This window comes from Aureobasidium pullulans, assembly GCF_000721785.1.
Source record: "Aureobasidium pullulans EXF-150 unplaced genomic scaffold scaffold_9, whole genome shotgun sequence".
Taxonomy (NCBI): Eukaryota; Fungi; Ascomycota; class Dothideomycetes; order Dothideales; family Saccotheciaceae; genus Aureobasidium; species Aureobasidium pullulans.
In genome coordinates, this window is record NW_021941029.1 from 863,019 (window position 1) to 885,567 (window position 22,549).

Sequence of the window (22,549 nt, forward strand, 5' to 3'; positions counted from 1 at the left end):
GAATGATTTGACGCGCCGCCGCAACCCCACAAACACAAGCCTCAGGCACCGCCACAGTTGTCTCGGTGTGTTTCATGTTGCTCGTGCTCTCCCCGTGTGCTAAACTTTGTCACTTCTAGCCATCTCCCACGGCCACCGGGGGTTGTTTGACGCGTAGAAATGCATGAAGTTCTCGACATATGTGTAGTCGTCCACGGAGAGGCTCTGATGGTCATGATCTGAAGGGAAGTTACATACGAAAACATGAAAATCGTGCAATTATGCACTTATGCCCGTGACAAAGTTTAGCACAAGGGGAGAGCTGGATCGAAAACACGGGATAATAATGATGTGCGCCTCACTCAAAAACCTTAATCATCGTCTGCACGTAGACACATCACTGTGCTAACGATTATCTTTCACTTTCAAAAATTGTAGCTCTGATGAAAGATAATACGTATGTCGGAGAAGTGAGAAAAGAGATGGTACTGAATGACTTGGCAGCCGTTACGCCTTGATCGCACCAAGGACAGAATCCATATGGTCGTTCTCTCGTCTCCTCTTTGTTTCCGGTGACCCCTCTACCTCGTCAAAGCCTCGCTTGCCATTCTTCTTGGACCTGGCAGGAGAAATCGCTAGCTCTGTATTTCTTGCTCTCTCAATATGTTCCTCTGGCGGTACAGTGGGGAAGGGCGCAAGCCGATCAGAGATGTCACCCCACCACTTCCCACCGTATTTCCTGTACCAGTCGACTGTGGTACTGAGCCCATCTGCAAATGTCGTGTTTTGTTGCCAACCTAGTTGCTTGAGCTTTGATCCGTCGACTGCGTATCTGTGGTCGTTGAATGGTCGGTCCTCGCAATGAACAACATGCTTGTAGACCTCTTCTTTCGTCTCGTTGGATAGCCCAAATTGTCCCAGCAACATGGAGCAGAGCGTGAAGTTCGAGATTTCATCTGAAGAGCCTACATTGTACACTTGACCGACCTGGCCCTTGTGGAGAATCGTATCGAACGCGTCGGCGGCATCGCCAGCATAGAGGTAGCGTCTTGTGTGTGTTCCGTCGCCATGCAATGAAAGCTGCTGGCCTCTCTGCAAGAGCATGGAAAATTTGGGGATGACTTTCTCCGGGAATTGGTGTGGCCCATAAACGTTGTTGCTTCGCACGACAATGGCCGGCACCTGGAAACTCTTGCGATATGCTTCCACGTACATCTCTGCCGCTGCTTTGGACGCTGCATACGGATTGGTTGGAAGAAGAAGCGCGTCTTCCAGTAGGTCTTTGCCGTCGTCCTTGACTTCTCCATAGACTTCGTCAGTGGAGACGTGGATGAACTTGTTGACCCCATGATATTTGACACACTCAAGCAGAGCGTGTGTGCCGACGACATTGGTACTGGTGAAGTCGTTCGAATTGCCAAAGGATAAGTCGACATGAGTTTGAGCAGCAAAGTGCATTACGGTGTCGACATTATGCTTTCGCAGGCAGTCCATCACGTCTTCACGCTTTGTGATGTCGCCCTTGTAAAAAGTGAAATTCGAATCTTTGTCTAGCTGCGCTGTGTTGTTGAGTGTCGCGCAGTAGTCCAGCTTGTCGAATGAAATGATGTTATAGTGTCCGTGATATGTTCTGGCGAGGTGCCTGACGACCCATGATGCGCTGCAAATATTAGTAACGGCTCCGAAATGACATTATTGCTAAGATAGCTATATTGCTCACATGAAACCAGCACCGCCTGTGATCATGATGTTGTTAACATCGGATTGAGGCTCAAACCGGGTGGTGCCCTGCAGAAAGGGAGCATCTTCCCAGACAGAAACATGATCTTTCAACGCTAAAATATGATTAGTTAGGGTATGGTCTTCTGCTTCAGTAAACCCACTGTCTGATGTAATTGAGCAAGGCATCTTTGAGCAGAGCAGAAAGGTGCAAACTCAAGAGAATCAGAGCAAGCAGACATCAAGATATGAATAAGTGAAGGTACAGCCTTCCTTGCGTCGCGAAGAGATCAAAGGAATTCATCATACATTCAGCGGTGTGGAAGGAATCCCTTCTGTGACTGCACTCATACCTACGAGGCATGAAAGCACTCGCATGACAAGGACCGGTGTGGAGGGCTTTTCGTGGAGGAAGGGAGATGGTCACCATCCTCGACAAAACATCTGCGTAGTGGAAGGGCTATTCTCGTGGACCGTTTATTGTAACTATCGTTCGCGTTGCAAAGGGAAGAGGCTTGAAACGACACCAGAAGAGAAACGTCCAACGGCGAATTCGTACACTCTGACGTTTGCCATTGGATCTTCAAAAGATTGTGGTGTGAAAGGAAGGCGCAATCTTCCGGCAAGGCACCTCGCTGTCGGTTGATTTGGGTCAGGTTTTACCGACGCGTTCTTGGTCTGTGCGCGAGACCAGGAATGAGAACATGGGCTCAAAGTTCAACCCTCTCCCAGAACCACGGCAGGGTCGTTTTATATCTGTAAAAATGCAAGATGATTTTCAGGCAGGGCGAGGGGTCCAGTGAGAGCGTGATTCTTCGTTCTAGTTATCACTCCTATCCTCGCTAAGTAAAAAACCAAGGGCTCAAAATCCGCCCTCTCCCGGCACCACGGCAGGCTCATTTTATATCTGTAAAAATGCAAGATTATTTTCGGACAGCCTGAGGGGTCCAGTGAGAGCATGGCCACACATTCTGATCATCATTCAAATTTTGGCCAAGTCAAAAGTCATCAGGGGCTCAAACTCAGCTCTCTCTCAGCGGCACGCTCGACGCGATTTGTCTGTAAAAATGCAAGATGATTTTCAGATAGTGTGAAAGGTCCAGTGAGAGCATGATCACACATTCTGGTCCTCATCCTTTTTTTTTTTTTTTTGGCTAAGTCAAAAACACGACATGGTTATTTTCTCTGAGTCAAAAGGGCTCAAACAAGGGCAGGCACGCTATCCCAAACTCCGTGCTAGGCTTGATTTATATCTGTAAAAATGCAAGATGTTTTTCGGGAAGGGAGGCGGGTCCAGTGAGAGGTTTGACATAGTCGTTTTTGGGGTTCACAAATACGTCTGAGATTATTGTTTTTGGGGGTACAGTATTTTTTTTGTGTTTTCTTAGATAATTATGCTAGTAAATCATTCCCGAAATGTCATTATTTCCCATAGCTACTTACTCCGAAGTAGAATCTTCATCGCCATCATCGGTAGGCTCAAAAGTCTTGAGCAATTCTTCAATTGTCATGCGCTTATGACTCGAGTAGTTCCAGAAGGTCTGCATTCGACATCTTCTTGCAGTATTCATGAACGTTTTGGATCTCATTGTCTTTCCTGAACTTGATTCCGTTAATCTTCGTGTCGATGGATCCAGCAAGGGTCAAGTTGACAAATTCAGTATCTTCTTTCTGACCCATGCGGTAAACTCTGCAAAAAGCCTGTTCTTCGCCAGCCGTATTCCAGTATGGGTCTGTGTTCAGAACGTATCGAGCGCATGTCAGGTTCAAACCCTCACTTCCGGTTTGTAGAGTTGCGATGAGGATACGAGTTTCAGGGTCTGTCTTGAACTTCTCGATATTGACGTCGCGAGTTTTCTTGTTCAAGCTGCCGTGGAGAGTAGTGTATCCCCACTTTTCCTCTTCACACATCGTGGACAGGATAGCGAGAAACTTCTTCCATTGGCAAAAGATGATGATCTTGGCCGTGTCGTCTTGCATCAGCCAATCCAGGATCTGGCTTTTGGCGGCCAGAGTCTTTGCAGAAGGCAGGAGTTTTCCTTCTCCATCCAGCCAAGGTAGCGGTTGCTCGGTGGTCGGGTTCGTCAAGATATCAAGCTTGATCTTTTTTCCACAATGCTCGACACGACAGGTTGCGTGGTCACGGTTCTTTCTTCTTGCTTTATCGATCCGGTCTCTGAGATGCGATAGACAATAGAGATGACCACACAAAGTAATTCTGGGGTCAGAGGCTGGGTTGTTGCATTTGCAGCATAATTTTGACTTCTCTGAGTCGACCTTTTGTGTAGCGTTCTGTAGATTGTTCATGAATGCAGAGTTGTCGATGTTCTTCCCGTGAGCGAGGCCAGTGCCTAGGGGCTCCAGGTTTGTGGCGATATTTTCTGACTGTATGATGTGTTCAACACCACCAGGGCCTTCGGTTCTGTCGGAAATGTCGTCGGGAAATTCCAGATCGCCCGGCTTGATACCATCGAGGAGCTTCTGCTCTGTCTCCTTACGTGTTTGCGACATGAGATCTCTAAGCGCGTGAATCATGCTGATTCCGTCAATGCCCGATTTTTGCTCCTCTTTGACAACTTTTTCGAACTTGTCAAAGTCTTCCTTCTCGAGCCAGGGACCGGCCGTCGTTACAGCGATCATCGGGTGGGATGTCAGCTGCCTCAAGAGATTCATCTTAGTGACAGCGTTGGACCTCTTCGATTTCGACGCCTTGATGATGGTTACGAAACGATCGTCGATGATGTCGTATAGGGACTTCTCGATCTTCGTAGGTTGTACGATGAACGACGAGTTTTTGGGCGTGGGAATTGTGAACAGCTTGGCGTTAAACAGTGTGTCTGTCTGGGTGAAGCCTTGTATGCTGTCAATCATCTCCTTCGGAAGATGATCAACCGTGTCGTTCTTCTTTCCCCAACAGAATTGCTTCTTGAATTCTGCGTATGTCATCTCACACGCAATAGGAAGACCGATGAACCTGAAGAGAGAGTACAAGTCCTTAGTCCCGTTGATCATCGGTGTACCAGTCAACGCCCACTTGAAAGTAGCATCGAGGTTGAAACTTGCCTGCGCTACAAGAGTTTTCGGATTCTTGAGGCGATGGGCTTCGTCGATAACAACTCGGAGAAACCCAAATTTGTGGAGGTATCCTATGTCTTTGTAGTGGTTCTCCCAGATGTAAGAGTGTTTCTCTGACTCCAAAGTGCCTGTAGGGAATTTGCAACTCGGCCAGCTGGTTTGAAGTTGATGATAGGTGCAAACCACAATGTCGTAGAGATGAAGGTCGTCTGGGTCCTTGATAGCGTCGCTGAACTCTAGGACATTGCCGATACCCCAATTGTTGCGGCTTGTCTCTCTCTTGCTGTGTTTGGTGATCTCCGATCTCCACTGTGCGCCCAGTGGTCCTGGACTGCATACGACTAGCGTAGTATGACGGGAAGATGCGTTGAGTTGAGCTTTCAGCGGTCTTCCGTTGACAATGTTGGCGATGCTTGTCACGGTCTTGCCGAGACCCGGCGCGTCCGAACATATGCCTCCTCTACATACCGAATCGCCAGTCTCCACAGCTCGCATTCGGCCCGCAGATATGACCTGATGGGCCTTGAGCGGTGTAACCATCCCTTCGACGAGGAACCCGCCAGTCTTGGCGTTGATGGCTCTGTTGGTCTTGGTATGACCTGCCTTGCTTGAAAACGACTGCATTGCGATTTCGAGTCTCTTCGTGTCGCGCTTAACTTGAGCATTTTGTGCAGGAGTGCCAAGAGGGGCGTTCTTGATTAGGCCACTTAGAAGATCCTTTCTGGTTGCCTGCTCAATCTCCTGCTCTGTGGCCATCTCTGCGACATGATCGACATCTTTCCAGAATCTTGTGGGACCAGTAGGATCGACGGGGACCGGTACATGAACTCGGCCTGCGTTGTTTCCTGATCCCGTTAACTTGTGTCTCTTTCTTGATCTGCTGCTTGATGGCACAATACCATTCTCGCGATCCAAAACCTCACCCGAAGCGATACGCTTACGGGTCTTTCCATCGCTCTTGCGGGATGCATAGGTGTCCCATTCCATTATGTGCGCGTCCTGGTGGGTCACACTGTCGTGACCAGGATGACTCTTTTGATGTCTTTTCACACGGTTTTGCAGCATGACCATGTTCATCTCGTCCATCGGAGTGGCCACTCCAAGCTGCACTTTCAGATCATAGATCCTCTGTTTCATGTCGAAATCGGTCTCGGGATCGTCGGCATTCTCTGAACCCATGTATTCGTTGATGTCCATGTCTTTGTCCAGGCGCGGGTCGTCTTCAGGCTCGGTCTTGATAGGGTTTTCGGATTTGGGTTCGTGGTCCTCGTTAGAATACTCTTGGTCAGGTTCGTCCTCAACGACAATGGACTGAATGCCGTCAGGGATGTCGAACTTCTTGATTTTACGATTGGTGAAACTCATGACTGGGCAACGATTAGCATGATCTCAAAGACAGTGTGCGAGATTGCAAAGAGCTGCTGCAATGCAAATTTGTTCTTGAGTCTGATCGCTCCTCCAGTGAGAGTTGATGGAATTTCAGTTCTCAGTGGACATACGCTCAAATCCGAATACGACTGTGCATTTTGATGTGCTACTCTGGGAGTGGGAGCTGGAGCTGGAGCATGGGCAGGAAATGGGAGTTGATGTGAATGGATTTGGGGCTCTCGGTGGACAATCTCTCGAATGCGAATACAATAGTGTATTTTGATGCGCTACCCAGAATGCCAGGCGCTGGCGTGAGAGTGGGAGAGGTACTTACTGGAGTTTCTTGGGCTGATTTGAAAGGTTTGATTTGTAGATTTTGTAGATGTCGATATGGTCGACGAGGTGATGCGCAGAGACTGTATCACTGACTGCGAAGCCTGAGTGAAGTGATAGAGTAGCTCTGTGCAAGGGTGTGGTGTGATGGTATGTAAATAGATGAAAGGTTGTTGTCGAAGCTGAGGTGGATGTTGTTGTAGAAGAGAGGGTTGTTGTGGAGTGGGAGAGGTTTATATAGTGCAGTGGGGCTCCGCTGAGTGACAGCGAAGCTTGAGTGAACTGATATGAGAGTGTGATGAAGAGAGATGATGTTGGATGAGATAGTTGTCGATATTGTTGGAGTGGATGTTGTTGTAGTGGAGAGGGTTGGTCTGAGCCGGAGGAAGGTCTTAAATAGGCCAGCAGCGCTCAGTCGAGTGACTGCGAGGCCTGAGTGAAGAGATTGATGTACTTGAGTAGATACTGTGTGATGTGAGGCGATAGATGAGAAGGTAGAAGAGGTGGAAGGTGGATGAGGTGGATGAGGTAGAAGGTTGATGTTGTGGTAGAGGAGAGGAAGGATGGTGGACTGAGAGAGGGTTTATATAGGCCGACGGTGAGGTCTGAGTGAAGTGATATATCAACCTCGATAGCGAGGTCGTGTGAGCGGTCGACAGACACTGGACTGTATTACTGCACTTGACCAAGGAGAATGATTGAAAATATTTGTTTGACGAGAAGGATATAAACTGGGGTATCAAGGAGATAATAGTGGTACATTAGAAGGTCAGGAGGAATGGCAATCGCAAGGACGCTAGTTCAGAAACCCAAGAAAGTCGAAAAAGATAACAAATGAAAAGCAATTTTAACCAACCAGATCTCCGGATGCTGGATAGAACCAAGCACTGACTGCAATGATGATATATGTAGCCATCAGCAGGATGCCTTCAAGCCAATGACTCTCGCCATCTTGAATGAGGTAGTTGACCAACAACACTGCAATGAACAGTACTGCAACTTGGAAGCCATCAAAGTCGAGAGTCATAGGATCGTTGCCGAGACCGCACCAACTGATGACAACCATGAGAGGGAGAACGAGCAGAGCGATTTGCATACTGGATCCGACAGCAACACCAATTGCAAGATCCATCTTGTCTTTGATTGCGACGGTGACAGCGGTAGCGTGTTCTGGATGATATTAGCATTGTTACAATCTAAACGTGGGAGGGACGAGTATTTACCTGCAGCGTTTCCGACAATGGGAACCAGAATTAGACCGACGAACTCCTCAGAGATGTTACCATGTTCAACGATGTAGTCAATGCCGCTAACCATGAATTCAGAGTTGAATGCGATGAAGACAGTCGCGATAGTCAGAGTGACCAGGGCACCGATGACGGAGAGAGCTGGGGTCTCTTCTTCTTCCTCTTCATAGACAAGGTTGGACTGGTTGACTTGACCGCCGGCTGAAGCAGCAGTACCGGCACCGATACGAGCAAGGCCCATGAGAGTGTCTCCCTTCTCTCTAGCAGATCCCTTCTTCTTCTCAGACTTCTGACTGGGTGTGTTGTAGATCTCAACATGAGTCTTGAGCTGGAATGTCAAGTAGGCCAGGTAGACAAGAAGCAGAATGACAGAGGTTCCTCGAGAAATGGGTCCGACACCTCCTTGGGGGTTGTTGCCGAAGCGCTGGAAGGCGGTAGGGATGATCAAAGATCCAATAGAGACAGCAAGCATACTGGAAGCAGTTTGGGCGACGGTGATGTTGAAGTGCTGGGTGACGCGGTTGATACCACCAAAGAAGAAGCACATACCCAAGACGAGAAGCAAGTTGGAGAGCATACTTCCGATCAAGGATGTTTGCACAATGAGAATCTTGTTTTGAGCCAGAGCGATGATACTGACGATTAGTTCGGTAGCGTTTCCGAAACTGGCGTTGAGCAGACCTCCAAGTGTTTCTCCGACATACAAGGCGAGTTCCTCAGTAGCAAAGGACAGCATGGCGGCAAGGGGAATGATGGCGATGAAGTTGACAATGAAGACAGCATAACCATTGGCGTGCGAGTATCTGAGGGCGAAACCAATGGGCACGCAGACCAGAAGGACGTTGACCCATGAACCCAGGATGGTGGCCTTGAACTGACTGACGATACTGATCTTGGGTCGTCTCTTCTTGGTGTCACCAGTATCTGAGCGTTCGAGGTCGGAAGAGTCGGTCTTGGTGCGGTCGGGCTGGCCAAGCAAGTTCATAAGAGCCAGTCGTTTACGGGGTTTGTGTTCGGACTCGGTGTGAGGCTTCTCAGACATGGATCGAGAGTTGTCGCGGTCCAGCGGTATGCTTTCCTTTTCCTTGGATGGTTTGATGTCTGATTGGCCGACGAGAGTTCCATTTGATGTGGGTGCGTCGGAGGAAGCACTCGAGTCTGGCGGCGCTGTGTTGGCATGGTGTGGGTAGGCAAAGTCGGCATTGTCTACGTTGCGCATGTCGTTGCGCCTGATGCTGCTGTCAGACATGACTTGGTCGGCTGTATGGCGGCGCTGCAGGTTGTTCTCCTCGTCCTCGGGGCGTCCAACATAGGACCGAGAACGTCTGGCGAATGGATTGTAGTTGGACTCGCCGTCGTTGTACCTCCAGGCAATGTTCCGGGCCTGATGCTTGATTGAGTCTGAGAAGGTTTCGTTAATGTTGACAAGCTTGACAAGACAAGACAAGAATCTAGGCTTACGCATTTCAATGCTTGGTCGAAGAAGAAGCCGCCAAGGTTTCCGGTCTCGTGATGAACAGGCGAATGTAACCGAGGCGCAGATAAGGCAGAGAGAGAAAAAGAAAAGGAGCCGGGAATTACAAAGTGGTTGGGAAAGAAAGGGCGGCCTTGTATCTTGAGCGCAGAGTGATGTTAGTATTCAAAGCTTGAATGCAAGACGAGAGATGCCGCCAGCGGCGAATTGCAGTGCCTTCCTCGTAAATTGGACTTCACTCGAACGTCCGAGGCGAGAAACAACACTGGGACAGGGCAGTCCTTGCGTAACTGATTTTGCCTGGACTCTGCGCGGGACATGCTCTCTGATGTGATGAGCGTGGCTGTGCCCACGAGAAGCTGGGGTAGAAGTGGGTCGCATGAAACATAGATACATACCGAAAGGCGATGATGCGTGTTGTGTTTGTTTGTCGACCGAGCCACGAGCCTTTGCGTGTGGTGCAGCTTATTGAATCGTGGAGTGGTGGGTTTAGGGAAGGGGAGAAGGGAAAAGCAGATTGAAACCAAGTAGTCGCCCTACGTAGGTGGTAGTGCAAACGAGCTCTGGTGCATCTCATTTCCTTGCTCGACGCCAGACTCACATCTTGCATCGCTGCACCAGTCGCTCCTGGCTTGGCAATGACACTTGATGATTATTGGCTTTTGCTTGGGCTTTCTTCTTTCCTACCGTCCGTCCGGAATCAAGCTTCATGACATCAAAAACTCAGCCACCTGTCCTGCTTCCTCGACAATGACCACGTCGGCAAGCATCACGAATGAGGCTGTGTGCGTGTGCCGCGAGAGTGTGCCGCCAGCAAATCGATCCTCGCGCTGTCTCTAAAGTCGTGAGATGATACGGTGTGAGAGCTCTTGGAAAACCCCAACGCCTGACGCTCTGGAGAGGAGAGGAGAGGAGAGGACGCCAAGACTATAGATGATCGTCATCTACAGGAAACACAACACGTTCCGCCTGTAACATGGACACAACCGGACGCCACGCGAAGGTCCATCAAGCGAAACACGCTCGGCGTTTAAAGAGCCGATTCGGGTTCAAGATATCCGTGTTGGTGTTCATGTCACCCTTGGTCGTGGTCTTCTTCAGCCTCTACACAGCCAGTCGTTCGTCGACATCATGTGCATGAGGGAAAGTTCTGGCTTGTCGGCGCGTTCCTATCTGGGAACGCCTTGGAAAGTATGAAACGGAGGCAGTTCTGTGAGCGACGACGACAACTTTCAGCTTACCGGCCGTACACTTGATGTTGAGCCGCAACTTGTGTACGAGTACGGTACTACCATGACTGTGAAAAGATTCTCCGCTGATTGTGATGTGTCCGGTCCAATCTGCGAGATTGATAGTGCAATTCTCCAGAGTCTACATGGCGACGAGCTGGAAGGAAGGTGATAGTGTAAGTCGGCTCTGTTGTGAAATGATACTTTACTGCTCCGTTACACCTACATCTTCATTTTTCTTTTCTTCTTTGACACGGCATCTGATTTGTCGCGTCAATTACAGACTGCGAGTATCAGCCGAGCATATCGTTTGATGAGCTCACTAGGGCTGAAATTCTAGTCGATTGGAATCTCGGATACTCGATTGATTGCATATGAGTGTCTGATTATCATGCATTCGTTTGGTGAGGCAAAGCTTGAGATTCCAGTCTTTCCGTGCCTTTAATATTGGGTACAAACCTACTGCTACTGAAATTCACAATGAAGGATACCTTGTTCACAGCTCTGCTCATCTAGGCATTCGCCAAATTCTGTGCTGGTTTCAAGCTACTTCGAACTGTTCGCGTAGGCAAACACTCTCAGTGTGTCGTCACTCAGACATCCTTGTTTACCCTAGCAAGACTTTGGCCTTCATGCACACTTGTTAATGAGCATGTCACAATTTCGACAAAGAACACACAGTGGTCAAGGCCCATCCAGTGGATGACGCTCTTTCCTGCAGATGCACCAGTTGGAATAGTTCTCATCGTGGCCAGGTTGCTGGGTCAGACATTTCCACGCTGAAAGGCTTCGATATTGCTCCTTTCTTGAAACGTGCACCCCATTGCAGATGTTCGATCGCTCACCTTTTCTTCTTCTTCTTCATCTAAGCGATGCAGCTGCTGTCTTAGCTTCGGCACACCCGCTGTTGCGCAAGCCATCGTGCAGTATTTTCCAGACTAGAGCGTGGGTGAGTGCGGTCTAATGCGGCTTGACAGGTGTTTTCGCCAGCCATGCTTCCCCTGAGAAACGGCGGCGCGCGCGAATCCCTGGAGATTGGATCGGGTCAGGCATCTTGCATGCAGAGAAGTCATGCACAGGTACATGCAAACAACGATTTTCGAAGGACGATACAGCAGATACGGATGGACAGATTGGCATGGTAAATTGGAGGACTTGAACAAACAGAAGAAGATGTCACACAGAAGGTGTTCGCACTCTTGATCGCGCTATCGCCTGATCGGGTTAAAGGAGTGTCTGGACCGGCGAATCATGTCGATCGGTGGATTCGCTGTTTGTGGGGATTGACAGGGGTGGTTGGGTTTTCTGACTTGGATCTTGTCTGCAACTTCAGCCAAGGCCTCCCATTGTTCAGCAATGGCGGCAGCTGTACAGCATCTCAAATCAGCCCGCCCTTCCTCGGGACTGCAGGCCGTTAGCCAGCACAACCGTTCCGGGATGATTGCGGATACAGGAGAGCAAGGAAGACAACGTCTTCAATCTACCTTATGATCTCTCTCATCGCCCTTGCTGCGTTGATTCTTCCTTTCTGTTTGCTTTGATTATCTTCGTTGACTCGTCGGTATAACAACGAACCCGTTTGTTGCCCTTCACTCTTTATTGTGTCTATCCTCTGGTCTAGGTTGAGAGCCAGAATGCCGTTCCTTAACAGACTTCGCGTCCTCGCCGTGGCTTCTCTGCTATTGAGAGCCGTGTCGGCTCAGACTTGCTATTATCCGGATGGTCTTACTCCCTCGGACGACATACCATGTAACAGCAACGCAGCGGCGTCCTCATGCTGCCCTACGGGATCTTTTTGCATGGATAATGGATTATGTTTTGGAGGCGGTGTCGTTTCACGAGCTTCTTGCTCAGATCAATCTTGGGCATCCACAGAGTGTGCCCAGTATTGCACCGATGGTACGTCGAGACTCACTGACATGAAGCCTGAATCTGGACTAACAAGTGTTACAGTGAATGCATCCACATCTATTAGCTTGACTGCTTGCGATGCGTCATCAAGAACGTTCGCTTGCGGCCTAAACAATACCCAATGCTCAAACACCCATTCCACATTTACTATGAAGGATGGCAACGCTTTGGTCTTACGACCATCCCAGATTGAAGCCCTCACGGCCAACTACTCGGCCCCATCGAGTAGCACCAAGCATTCATATGGTATCGGATCGATGATCGGAGTTGCCTTGGGTGTTGGACTTCCTCTGTTCTTCGCTCTGGTCATGTCCATTCTGGTCTTGAGAAAGGAGAGGCAAAGACATGCTCTCCAAAGCATGTTCGAACAGCGTCTCGAACCAATGGATCCTCCCGCAAACTACCGAAGACGTTCATTCTCTACTCTCTCCAAATCTGGAACCATGACGACTATCGAATCAACCTCGACATATGCTCCTCAGCAGCCAAAAGCTTTCATGCAAAAGTATGGTTACCACAAAGGATACTATGCTCATGAGGGGGATCTTGGTGTACCTGTCTTCGAGCTTCCTACCAACGCTCCCGAGAAGCACGAGAGAGTCGAAGCGCCATGATGTTATGTCTAAAGTCGATTGTCTTTGTTTGGTCTGTTCATTGGAGTTTTGGGTCAACTCGGGCAAGACCCTTGAGAATGAGGCGGTTATCATCGAAGTTTTTGTCTATACCCAGATGCGCGGAACTCAGAGGTTCGCGCTGTTTATACGTTTTCTTTTGTTCATATGAATACGAAGTGTTGCTCGTCTCACGTTGTCGTCCCAGTCTCCGTGAATCAGAAGTGTTCGGTGCTTCCACACGAATAGTTGGGCTGAGCGGTTGGGAACCGCAACTGGTCAGCAGCCCTTCTCAGAACTCTATCTCCCAGCAATTATCTCCAGGAAATGCATGAGCGTGTATGAGTCGATAGCCGGCACGACTTGAGAGGGTTGACGACAATCCATGGCGGTGGCTTCCTCTTTCGGCATAGCCACGAAATCGGTCCAGGGTTGCCGCTGCCAGCAACTTGGCAGACAACGACACTTTCGAACCTTTGAACACCAGCAGAACGCTTTCTCAACATCAATCTTATTGAGACAACCTGCAGATTTGCTCTTACAGTGTATCTTCGAAAACATGAATTTGTCTATTGTCTTTTTACTTTACATCGTGCATGCGACCCAAAGCCTTCCACTCAATTCTCCACTGCTGGACTCATATGACTACATTGGTGAGAGATTGTTCTCGTGCCGCGTCAGCGCAAACATGCAACTGACTGATACAGTTGTCGGAGGCGGCCCAAGTGGCCTCACAGTCGCGAATCGCCTCTCCGAAGATGCCACGGTAAACGTCCTCCTGCTCGAAGCCGGTCCAGCAGACAATCACCAGCCTTGGATACAAATACCATTCTTCGCAGGACAAGGCGTTGGCAGCTCTCTGGATTGGAACCTGTTGACGGCTCCTCAAACCTATCTCGACGGCAGAAGTCGCGCGTTGCCACAAGGCAGGGTCTTGGGTGGTGGTACCGTACTCAATGCCATGCTGTAGAACAGAGGTGGCATTGGCGATTATGACGACTGGGTGACGCTCGGCAACCCAGGCTGGAGTTTCTGGGACCTGATGCCTTACTTCTGCAAGGTATGCCATATCGTCAAGTCCAGAGGAACCGGAACGTTAATGCAAAGCAACAGAGCGAAACTTTCACGCCTCATCCACAAAGCGAAATTGCCAATGCTGTCGGCATCAACCAGAACCCTCTAGTCCACGGAAACAAAGGCCCTGTCAACGTCAGCTTCTCCAGCCATATCTACAATGAGACCGTCAACTTCTTCTCGGCGCTGAATGAGCTGCAAATGCCTGTGTCATACGATCCTAATGACGGAGCAACGGCAGGAGCATCGTTCCTGCCGCTGGCACTCAACCCAGCAAACCAAACAAGATGTGATGCCCGATCGGCTTATTTCGAGCCGTACGCCATGAGGCCCAATCTCTGGGTATCGACGGACCAACACGTCACCCGCATCCTGTTCGAAGGAGGATCCGGCAACCCTAATACGACGACACCCACGCCTGGCGATTCAAGCGTCGGTCAAGGCAGTTCGTTCTCCAGACCTGATGGATTGTTCTCGAACATTACACAAAACGGCATTGCATCGAGACGTCGGATGTTTCGACCAGTCTACTGTATTCTGGACAGCTTGAAACAGCGGCTTGGTATGCGGAAACGACAGCCGACAAACACACCTGTGACGTCTGTTGGAGGCCTCCTGCGAGCCAATGGAGTAGAGGTTAGTTTGTGTCTCACACCGCCATGGGCTCCAGCACCGGTGTTGACGCTGACTGGCTTATAGTTCGCGTCAGCAGCATCCGAGCTGAGAAGAAACATCACAGCGGTTCGAGAAATCATTGTCGCTGCCGGAGCATTGCACACTCCCCAGGTCCTCAAGCTCTCCGGTCTGGGTCCTGCGAATGAGCTACAATCACTCCAGATACCTGTATTGGTTGATCTTCCTGGTGTCGGAATGAATCTGCAGGATCACGCCCTTGTTGGAGTATTCTGTAAGTGCCAGGCCTCACGTCGAGAAACCACCCTAACAACATTGTCAGACCCCTACCAGAAACCTACATCCTTCACGAGTGTGCAGATCGCAAGCAACTACAGTCTGATGAGTCAGTTCGGCGCAACATATCAAGCAAACAGAACCGGGCCTTGGACGGCTGGTCCTCCGGACGGCAATGCATTTCCTGCTCTTTCGGTTTTGACCAACAGGTCCTTTTCGATCATCACCAAAGCCCAGACACAGAAAGCGATTGATTACTTACCACCAGACGTCCACCAAAACGTGATTGCAGGATTTGAAGCCCAGCGTCAACTGTTGATCAAGGCTCTGCAAGATCCGAAAAGAGCCGCGTATGAGCTTCTGAACTTTAACTATGGCGCCTTCTCCAACGTCAACATGAGGCCCTTTTCTCGTAGTACTGTAAAAGTGAGTAGTCTTCTTCGGCTTCTTGTGTGTCATACTCACCACCCGCAATGCAGTTGAGCTCATCCCGACCCTTCGACCCTCCGCTTATTGACCCCCGGTATGGTTCAAACCCGGTCGACCTCGAGGTCTTGTTGGCTTCAATCGTATACAATCGACAGGTACTCGGGACGACGTCGATGAAACTGTTGGAGCCACTGCAACTCAATCCCAGACCAAACGCGACCGACCAGGAGATACTGCAGTTCATCAAAGCCAATATCCAAACAGAGTTTCATCCGAGTGGTACATGCGCCATGTTGCCTCTTGATCTAGGAGGAGTCGTGGATCCACAATTGCTGGTCTATGGTACTCAAAACCTGAGGATAGTCGACGCCTCAATCATGCCTGTCATACCTGCGAGCCACCTACAGGCTGTGGTATACGGTGTTGCCGAGAAGGTAGGAAGTTAGAATGCTTGACCTGCTGTACAGTTGCTGACGATCAGACAGGCAGCAGACATCATCAAGAATGCAACCTCAAGGGCTTCATCAGCAATACAGCCACCAGCGCCTTCGTCTGCACAGAGTACATACCTAGCTGCCTCGTCATCAGCTGAATCATTGCCTCTGTCTTCTCCACAGCCCGCAATATCATCTCCATTGCCATCATCTTCGACTTCACAACAGCCACCACCACCACCAGTCCCACCGCAAACCTTGACGTTGTCACCTCCCAAGCCATCAACAACTTCTCTGATGCTTCCGCTCCCATCTGCAGCCATCCTGTCACCCGGGAACCCAATATTGTCTTTGGTCTCTTCAAGTGCATACTGCAACCATGTGTCGTCGTTCACATGCACATGTACGTCTGTATGCACTTGTGCGCCGACGTGTACTTGCGGGGCGACACTGGCACCTCCTTCATATCAGTCGACCACCATTGCTACACCACAATCGGTGCTGCCACCAGTGCCGCCCTCACACAGCGCTGGTTCGGGAGGTATGATCTGCCCACATCCGTTGACGTCGTCTTGCCCACCTCCACCAGCAACAACGGCTTTCGTGCCTCCTCCGCCATCTTTTGCGACTCCCTCACCAAGTATGACCTTCACATACGCACCGATTTCATCTTCATCACAGAGCACAAGCTCCATACTCTCCTCCTTCTCGTCAACGCAAAGCATGAGTTCAGTGCTTTTCTCGTCTTCTTCTTCAACGTCGTCTTCCGCTCGTGTTTCGTTATTGACCTCTGTCCGTTCCGGGTCTTCGTCATCCAAGCGTTCTTCAACCTCGTCGTCGAGGCGCTCATCAGTGTCATCCAGCTATACAGGCAGATCCATGTCCAACATCGCAAGTCAATCGATCTCGAGCTCGACCTCTATAAGTCAGTCGATGACTCCATCATACCTCTCTTCTTCTTCTCCAGTAGCCACGACGCTTTCGCCCAGCACGTTGTGGGTGACGATGTGAGTACCCGCAGATTGCCCATGGACCATGAACACGATGATGCTGACATGACCCAGTTGTCGCACTGTGCCGATTTTTTAACCCCGATTCGTCAGATGAAACTTGGGTAGTTGATCATGAACCGGGAGCCCTCACATCCTTGAGTGTGGGCGATGTCGCCTTGATCTGGTACGCCATGTTGATGTCTCACTGGGAGGGATTGGAAAGAGAGAGAGAGTCCTTTGTGTTATAAGAATCATTCAGATCTATAGATAAGAGCCAGCATCATAACAATTCTGCCACCGTGTCGCAAACTTGGAGAGGTGGTTGGAGTATATAAGCACAGACCATGCACGACACGATGGCCGTGTCGGGTCCTCAGACGTGGCAGTTGTCTCGATACTACAGCTTCAGCCATCCATGTCGAATCGCTGATAGAGAAGTACACGGTTTACTACCACTTTACACGTGCTGATGTAGCACGGATTCGCCAACACTCAACCATATTCCGTACCGCACTCGCGACTGCCCACTCCGACGCGAGCCTCCTCCAAGTCCGAAGCAGCGCGACTCAGCGAGTTCCGAAGATTTCGTGCATCCGGCCAGTGATGTCAAGAAAGGGTGCAGGGGATAGTCGACAAATCTACAAGAACGAAGATAGGACTTGAAGAATTTGGAGCATATGGAATATTAAAGAGGTAGGTCCGGTGGACTACGGCTTGTTCTTTGAGGAGCTATACAATGAGGTAGGGACAGGCAGGATATGTCACTTGAGCCATAGAAGGGTCGAGAGAGGCTCGCAATGTTGGACATATGCTGCATTCGTGCTGGGGTGCGATATCGTTGACGCAATGCAGAAGTTGTCTTATGATTTGCATTGATGCAAGAACACCCACGCGAAATTTGGTATCCAGCGAGCTCAAAGGCTGATGCAAAACACTCATGTATCGGGACAGGTGTTCGGGAGAAGCGCGAGCGTGTCTGAAGAAGATTTCTAGACCCCCTCTCCATTGACGATCGTACTCAGCGAACTCATCACGTTTGTTCCAGAACCAACCGCACGTCTGATGGAGGCTCGAAGAGGTAAAAGTCCATAGTGGCCTTTCCTATTTTTGGTATTCTTCACTGCCGACATCGCTTGTACACGACTCCGCATTGGCTGTGGAATGCGGTTGCCTTTGTCGTTCTACTATCACCCACGTTGCTCCTCCCTGTCTTGGCTTTCTTTGTTTTGGCCCTAGAAGGTGCTGTCTTCGAAAATAGTGGGCTCAGCGTCCTCTTGCGTGAACGAAGTCAAGAACCCTCGTTCTTTAAGCCTCCTGCAATTGTAGCTGCGATGTCTATCCCGACTTCCTCCACGATGCGACTTTTCATTGCACAGAGAGTCTGTTTGTATAACACTGACAATACCATCATTGACTAGTCCCCAAACCATCAGGTCCTTTGTTATCCGCTTATTGCGATTGATGTCACTGCCATCGACCACAAACGATATCCTTCTGGTGCCGTCCACAAGATGAAAGAATTCGTCGCTTGGCTGCAAGCCACGATCAACAATCAAAGGTCTTTTCCTATGCCGGACATATGGATTCAGTATCCGCTCTCCACAGTATAGATCTCACTTCCAGTGTTGGCTTGCGGATTACGAAAGAGCAGACTTGCGAGCTGTTATTAATCTCTGTCGTAGAGGACGATTTGACTAGCAGCATAAGCAACGACTTCTACATCTTCAGTATTGCACAATACGCAGCGCCACTGCGAGTAATTCGTAGCAACCTCGACAGACTATCTCTTCGCTCCAATGGCATACTCCGATCCATACAATACTCTTTGGGCTCAGCAGAGTTATCTCTTTAACGAGATCGATCTTCTAAAGCATCACTCCGTAGATATAGAACGACAACTCCGACGAGCTCAACGAACACTAGCCAATCCAGAAACGAAACGGTATGACAGAAGGAAAGCCAAGTGGGTATCCAATTCACAACAACGATACCTCAAAGAGTTGGAACGCGCTCTGCAACAGTTGCTACAATCTCTGTCGCTCTGTCAGGCACGCATTGCTCAGATGCACACCGAAGCTTCGTGGGAAGCAGATTTATATGGTAATGCCCAACACGTACACGTTAATCCCCTGATGGACAACAGCACGACGCCCACACAAGAGACATACCAACATGAGGCGCGTTCCACCAGTCCAGATTCTGGCTTCTCCGAACCAGCTTTGTACGCACACCCTTTTGACCTTGACTTGACTCAAGATCAGAGCAACCACGTATTCTCTCACGAGATCCAACACCCTCTTCCTCTGACTATCAACACACAATTCGGACAGACTCCTGCACCGACTCAAAGAGTAACCTTGAGTCCGACCGCTGAAGACTTTACTCCGACTCCAAAGGCAACGCATAAACTCATCAGCCCTCTCGCTCCGCCGTTCAGCCCCTTCGTCTTTGCCAAAGCCAATCCTCCCACTCCCAGCCGCCCGATCAACGCCGTACCACTGTTCAGGCAACCAATCTGGTCTTCGCCATCTGATTGGAGTGAGCAAGTCGCTGCTGAGATGACACCCATATCGCCGACGGCAAGAGCTGAAGAGGAGGGGCAGAACAACGGAAACAAGAGGAAATACTCAGTTGCTGCGATTGAGTTGATTGAGAGCCGTTTGAGACACAAGAGGCAGGTCAGTGATGTGGCAAGAGGTGTGCCGGTGCAGGGATGATAGGCTGCTGCTGCTTTTGACCAGGTTGTTGTCTGTTATCATCGCTATACGAGTTGTTATTTCTACAAGGATGAGGGTTCGGAATATAAATTTACTTGCAGCGTGCCGCGCTCTCAATGTTTGCCCTCCCGCTTTATAAAGTACCGTACAATGCTGCAGCGGCTGATCCGCTCATGTTTCCAACCGAAAACTTTCGGAAAGTAGTCGAGAACATTTATAGTATCTCAATGGACCAAGTCGTTCACGATTGTATACATCAGAATACACAAATCTTTGTCTCACAGAAAGAGATCCAATGAAAGTCTGCCAATAAATTCATCTCATCGGAACCTGGATGATCTACAAAGCATCTTGCATTGCGTCAAGTAGTCTGGGTCTTGTGTCACACACTTGAGAAACACCGAACATAGAAGATGTCTACTGTGACTGCCCAATGATTTCAGCCATGGATGACATTATTGCTTTTTATAGTGATCATAATGGTATATCATGATTCCACCAAAACGGCGTGGTGGGTTTGATTTTTCTCAAAACAAAAGAATTCATGCGCACGAAGAAAACCTAAGAGCCGCTGGAAAGAGTGAACGGTATCCGTGGGAGTGGTCGTTGTTTGTTTCGAATAGGGTTCGCAGAATGCTTCCGCATTGAGTAATGTTAGCGAGAGAAGATGCTAAGCCACGACGCTGTTTACGCATGGATCCGGAGAATGCCGGGCAGGTGGAGTAGAAGGATGGGTAGTATATTGTGAGTACAGAGATTCCCTATTTTCTTTTTAATCTGGTCATGCGACTGTTTTCCCAAGAAATTCCATCAACTCGAAAATGTTCTGTGGAAATGTCTTTGTTCTGAGATTGGTGATGCTGTCGTGAAAACGCCCTTCATCTTTGGATTGCTGCTTGCTTGGCGGTTATCCAGTCCTGATATTTCTCTTCGGCATGCCTTTTTGCTGTGATGAGCCAGAAATGCAAAAGAATGGATCCCAAAACACGTCCTTGTGCGAATTGCACATATTTGCAGAGCTGCTCGGCCTGTTCCCGGCACTCTTGTATCAACTCATCTTTCCCTGGAAGGCCGCACTGGATTAGGACTGAATTAAGCTGGATTATTGTCGAACAGTGTTGCGACATGAAGCCATGGACTGCCAGGTTGTTGAAATGGTATACGGTGGGAAACAGTTCGTCTTCGCCTGGGATTTCGATTGGCATGCCGCCGGTGGCTTTCAAGGCTACTATCCATTGGTCGTAGAGCCTTTTGACGGTCGTCCGTAGCTCGACGGTCTTCTGTATGAGTTCGAAAGCGTCGTACTGCCCAACCGCAGTCCTTTGAGCATTCCGGATCAATCCTGGTATCTGGACGTGGATGCGGAACATGGACTCTCGGATGTCTCCCTCTACTGAATCAGGATCGTGGGCCAGGGTGTTCCATTCCGGGTCGTCAAGAAAGCAAGCTTTGCGTTTGTAAAAGGCTTCCATGACCTGCTATGGTCAGTGACGGAATAGACTGTTTTGACTGAAAAGACTCACGATGTAATATCGGCATACCAGATACATGGAGTAGTCGAAGCTCTTCCTGTCTCTGTATGCCCTTGGACCTCGTACTCGCATCATCTCGACAGAGCCGCCAGAATGCCGTACCCACTCGTCCTCTTTTCGATTCGACATGAGCTAGGCCAAGGTGTCAGCTCGGAGCATCTTACACGGGCCGCGAGGGCTTTACCTCATAGAATGTGAGTAACATCACCGTACTCTGTAGATCTGATTGTACCGTCCCAGGAGCCATCAGAGCCTTTCGCAAAGTTTGGAGTGCGCCACCATAGTAGGTTCGACTGACATTGATCATTCGCGAGTCTTTTCTCCGCAAGCCAAACTGCATGCAAGCGACTGAGCGCATGGCCAGATCTAGGGGCGCGGTTGATCCGATGCGAAAGTAGACAAAGGAAAGCCAGTCTCGTATCATGGAAGGTCCTTGGGTCGGTTCTGCTGACGGTGGTGCGAATCCATCTATCAATGCTGCCATACACTGCAGTTGCTCGACTCGAGGTGTGTGCAGTGACTTTATCTCCGGTTCTGGTGGTGTTGTCGCAACGGCAGAATCTCTGCGAATCTCTATCGAGTTACTGCTGTTACTGCGGCTGGATTCCCCTGACGACGACGTGTCCACGAAACTGATCATCTGCGGTCGCTCTCGTTTCGACACAGTTGTCACTGTTTTGTGTCTGAATTGGAGTTCACGAGTATAACCCGGACATGCGCGTCCGGACTTTTCGCATTTTTGACAAGTCGGCCGTCCTTCATCACACTGTCATACTCGAGAACCGGGTCAGATGGAAAGGGTCCGGGAAGTGTTCCATAGGATGATGATGTACCTTGATGCGTCTTGACACGCATGTCGCGCATCCAGTACTCCTGGGCACGCCGACCATGGTTTAGACGTTAGAATATGTTCGTGACGCAGTGATAGAAGCAAGAATGACAAGTTATGTTTCAAAACGAAGAAGACAGGCACAGGTCGCCTAATAATCTGTATGTTCCTCTTTGTTGATTTTAGGTTTCGCTGCTGCTGAGAGCCAAGGCGGGGTCGTAGGCAGAGTAGGCGAAGGGGAGTTCTTTTGATCGTCGACGAGCATCGAGGCCCGTGGTGAGAAGGAGAGCGACGGTCGCGCTCGAGCCACCAGCTCCTTTCCGCCTCCCAGATCAGGCAGCGATACGGACACGCCGAGGATCTTATCTGATCATGGGCCGAGTTTGCGTTCTAGCTCCAGGAGGATTTAACAACGCAGTAGACACAGCCGAGCTCGAACGCTTGTTGATGATGTTGTTGGATAACAGCAAGTAGTTACCTTTCCAGTTGACAGAGCTGACTGAATGCAGAACAGCCAAGGATGGCTCACAGTATGGACCCTTGATAAACTATTCTTAGGGTCATTTCGAACTATCGAAAGAAAATTTGGCTACTGCGAGAAAAGCAGGGAAACACAACCTGCATTCGGACTTGATGGTCTTGCATGATCGAATTCGTGTAGTTGCATGAGTCGTGCGCTTTGCAAGT

At 49.6% G+C, this 22,549-nt stretch overlaps 8 protein-coding genes across 8 annotated transcripts; 4 read left to right on the forward strand and 4 right to left on the reverse strand.

Moving 5' to 3' along the window:
* Nucleotides 1–486: 486 nt before the first annotated feature.
* On the reverse strand, nucleotides 487–1,887 carry M438DRAFT_335329 (NAD(P)-binding protein; the record flags this gene model as incomplete). The annotated part of the gene is made up of 3 exons (XM_029903798.1): nucleotides 487–1,639; nucleotides 1,700–1,814; nucleotides 1,863–1,887. 3 exons carry the CDS (start codon nucleotides 1,885–1,887, stop codon nucleotides 487–489), a joined length of 1,293 nt encoding a protein of 430 aa, XP_029760744.1.
* Nucleotides 1,888–3,054: 1,167 nt separating this feature from the next.
* On the reverse strand, nucleotides 3,055–6,138 carry M438DRAFT_405755 (uncharacterized protein; the record flags this gene model as incomplete). Its single annotated transcript, XM_029909805.1, has 1 exon — nucleotides 3,055–6,138. The coding sequence occupies one exon, from the start codon at nucleotides 6,136–6,138 to the stop codon at nucleotides 3,214–3,216; it is 2,925 nt and encodes a 974-aa protein (XP_029760745.1). The 3' UTR covers nucleotides 3,055–3,213.
* Nucleotides 6,139–6,932: 794 nt separating this feature from the next.
* On the reverse strand, nucleotides 6,933–9,643 carry M438DRAFT_215945 (Calcium/proton exchanger). Its single transcript, XM_029899440.1, has 4 exons — nucleotides 9,594–9,643; nucleotides 9,183–9,335; nucleotides 7,698–9,122; nucleotides 6,933–7,644 (listed from the first exon to the last, which is right to left on the reverse strand). Exons 2-4 carry the CDS (start codon nucleotides 9,184–9,186, stop codon nucleotides 7,322–7,324), a joined length of 1,752 nt encoding a protein of 583 aa, XP_029760746.1. The 5' UTR covers nucleotides 9,187–9,335; nucleotides 9,594–9,643; the 3' UTR covers nucleotides 6,933–7,321.
* A 2,168-nt stretch (nucleotides 9,644–11,811) lies between these two features.
* On the forward strand, nucleotides 11,812–13,140 carry M438DRAFT_215983 (uncharacterized protein). Its single transcript, XM_029899442.1, has 2 exons — nucleotides 11,812–12,323; nucleotides 12,378–13,140. Exons 1-2 carry the CDS (start codon nucleotides 12,059–12,061, stop codon nucleotides 12,947–12,949), a joined length of 837 nt encoding a protein of 278 aa, XP_029760747.1. The 5' UTR covers nucleotides 11,812–12,058; the 3' UTR covers nucleotides 12,950–13,140.
* A 608-nt stretch (nucleotides 13,141–13,748) lies between these two features.
* Nucleotides 13,749–15,996, forward strand: M438DRAFT_216002 (uncharacterized protein). The gene is made up of 4 exons (XM_029899443.1): nucleotides 13,749–14,006; nucleotides 14,060–14,656; nucleotides 14,720–15,355; nucleotides 15,409–15,996. The coding sequence occupies exons 1-4, from the start codon at nucleotides 13,989–13,991 to the stop codon at nucleotides 15,802–15,804; spliced, it is 1,647 nt and encodes a 548-aa protein (XP_029760748.1). The 5' UTR covers nucleotides 13,749–13,988; the 3' UTR covers nucleotides 15,805–15,996.
* Nucleotides 15,801–17,190, forward strand: M438DRAFT_215954 (uncharacterized protein). The gene has a single exon (XM_029899441.1). It carries the CDS (start codon nucleotides 16,188–16,190, stop codon nucleotides 16,908–16,910), a length of 723 nt encoding a protein of 240 aa, XP_029760749.1. The 5' UTR covers nucleotides 15,801–16,187; the 3' UTR covers nucleotides 16,911–17,190.
* A 1,390-nt stretch (nucleotides 17,191–18,580) lies between these two features.
* On the forward strand, nucleotides 18,581–19,501 carry M438DRAFT_335334 (uncharacterized protein; the record flags this gene model as incomplete). Its single annotated transcript, XM_029903799.1, has 1 exon — nucleotides 18,581–19,501. The coding sequence occupies one exon, from the start codon at nucleotides 18,581–18,583 to the stop codon at nucleotides 19,499–19,501; it is 921 nt and encodes a 306-aa protein (XP_029760750.1).
* A 724-nt stretch (nucleotides 19,502–20,225) lies between these two features.
* Nucleotides 20,226–21,975, reverse strand: M438DRAFT_345684 (uncharacterized protein). The gene is made up of 4 exons (XM_029905503.1): nucleotides 21,867–21,975; nucleotides 21,218–21,799; nucleotides 21,025–21,165; nucleotides 20,226–20,976 (listed from the first exon to the last, which is right to left on the reverse strand). Exons 1-4 carry the CDS (start codon nucleotides 21,921–21,923, stop codon nucleotides 20,380–20,382), a joined length of 1,377 nt encoding a protein of 458 aa, XP_029760751.1. The 5' UTR covers nucleotides 21,924–21,975; the 3' UTR covers nucleotides 20,226–20,379.
* Nucleotides 21,976–22,549: the final 574 nt, after the last annotated feature.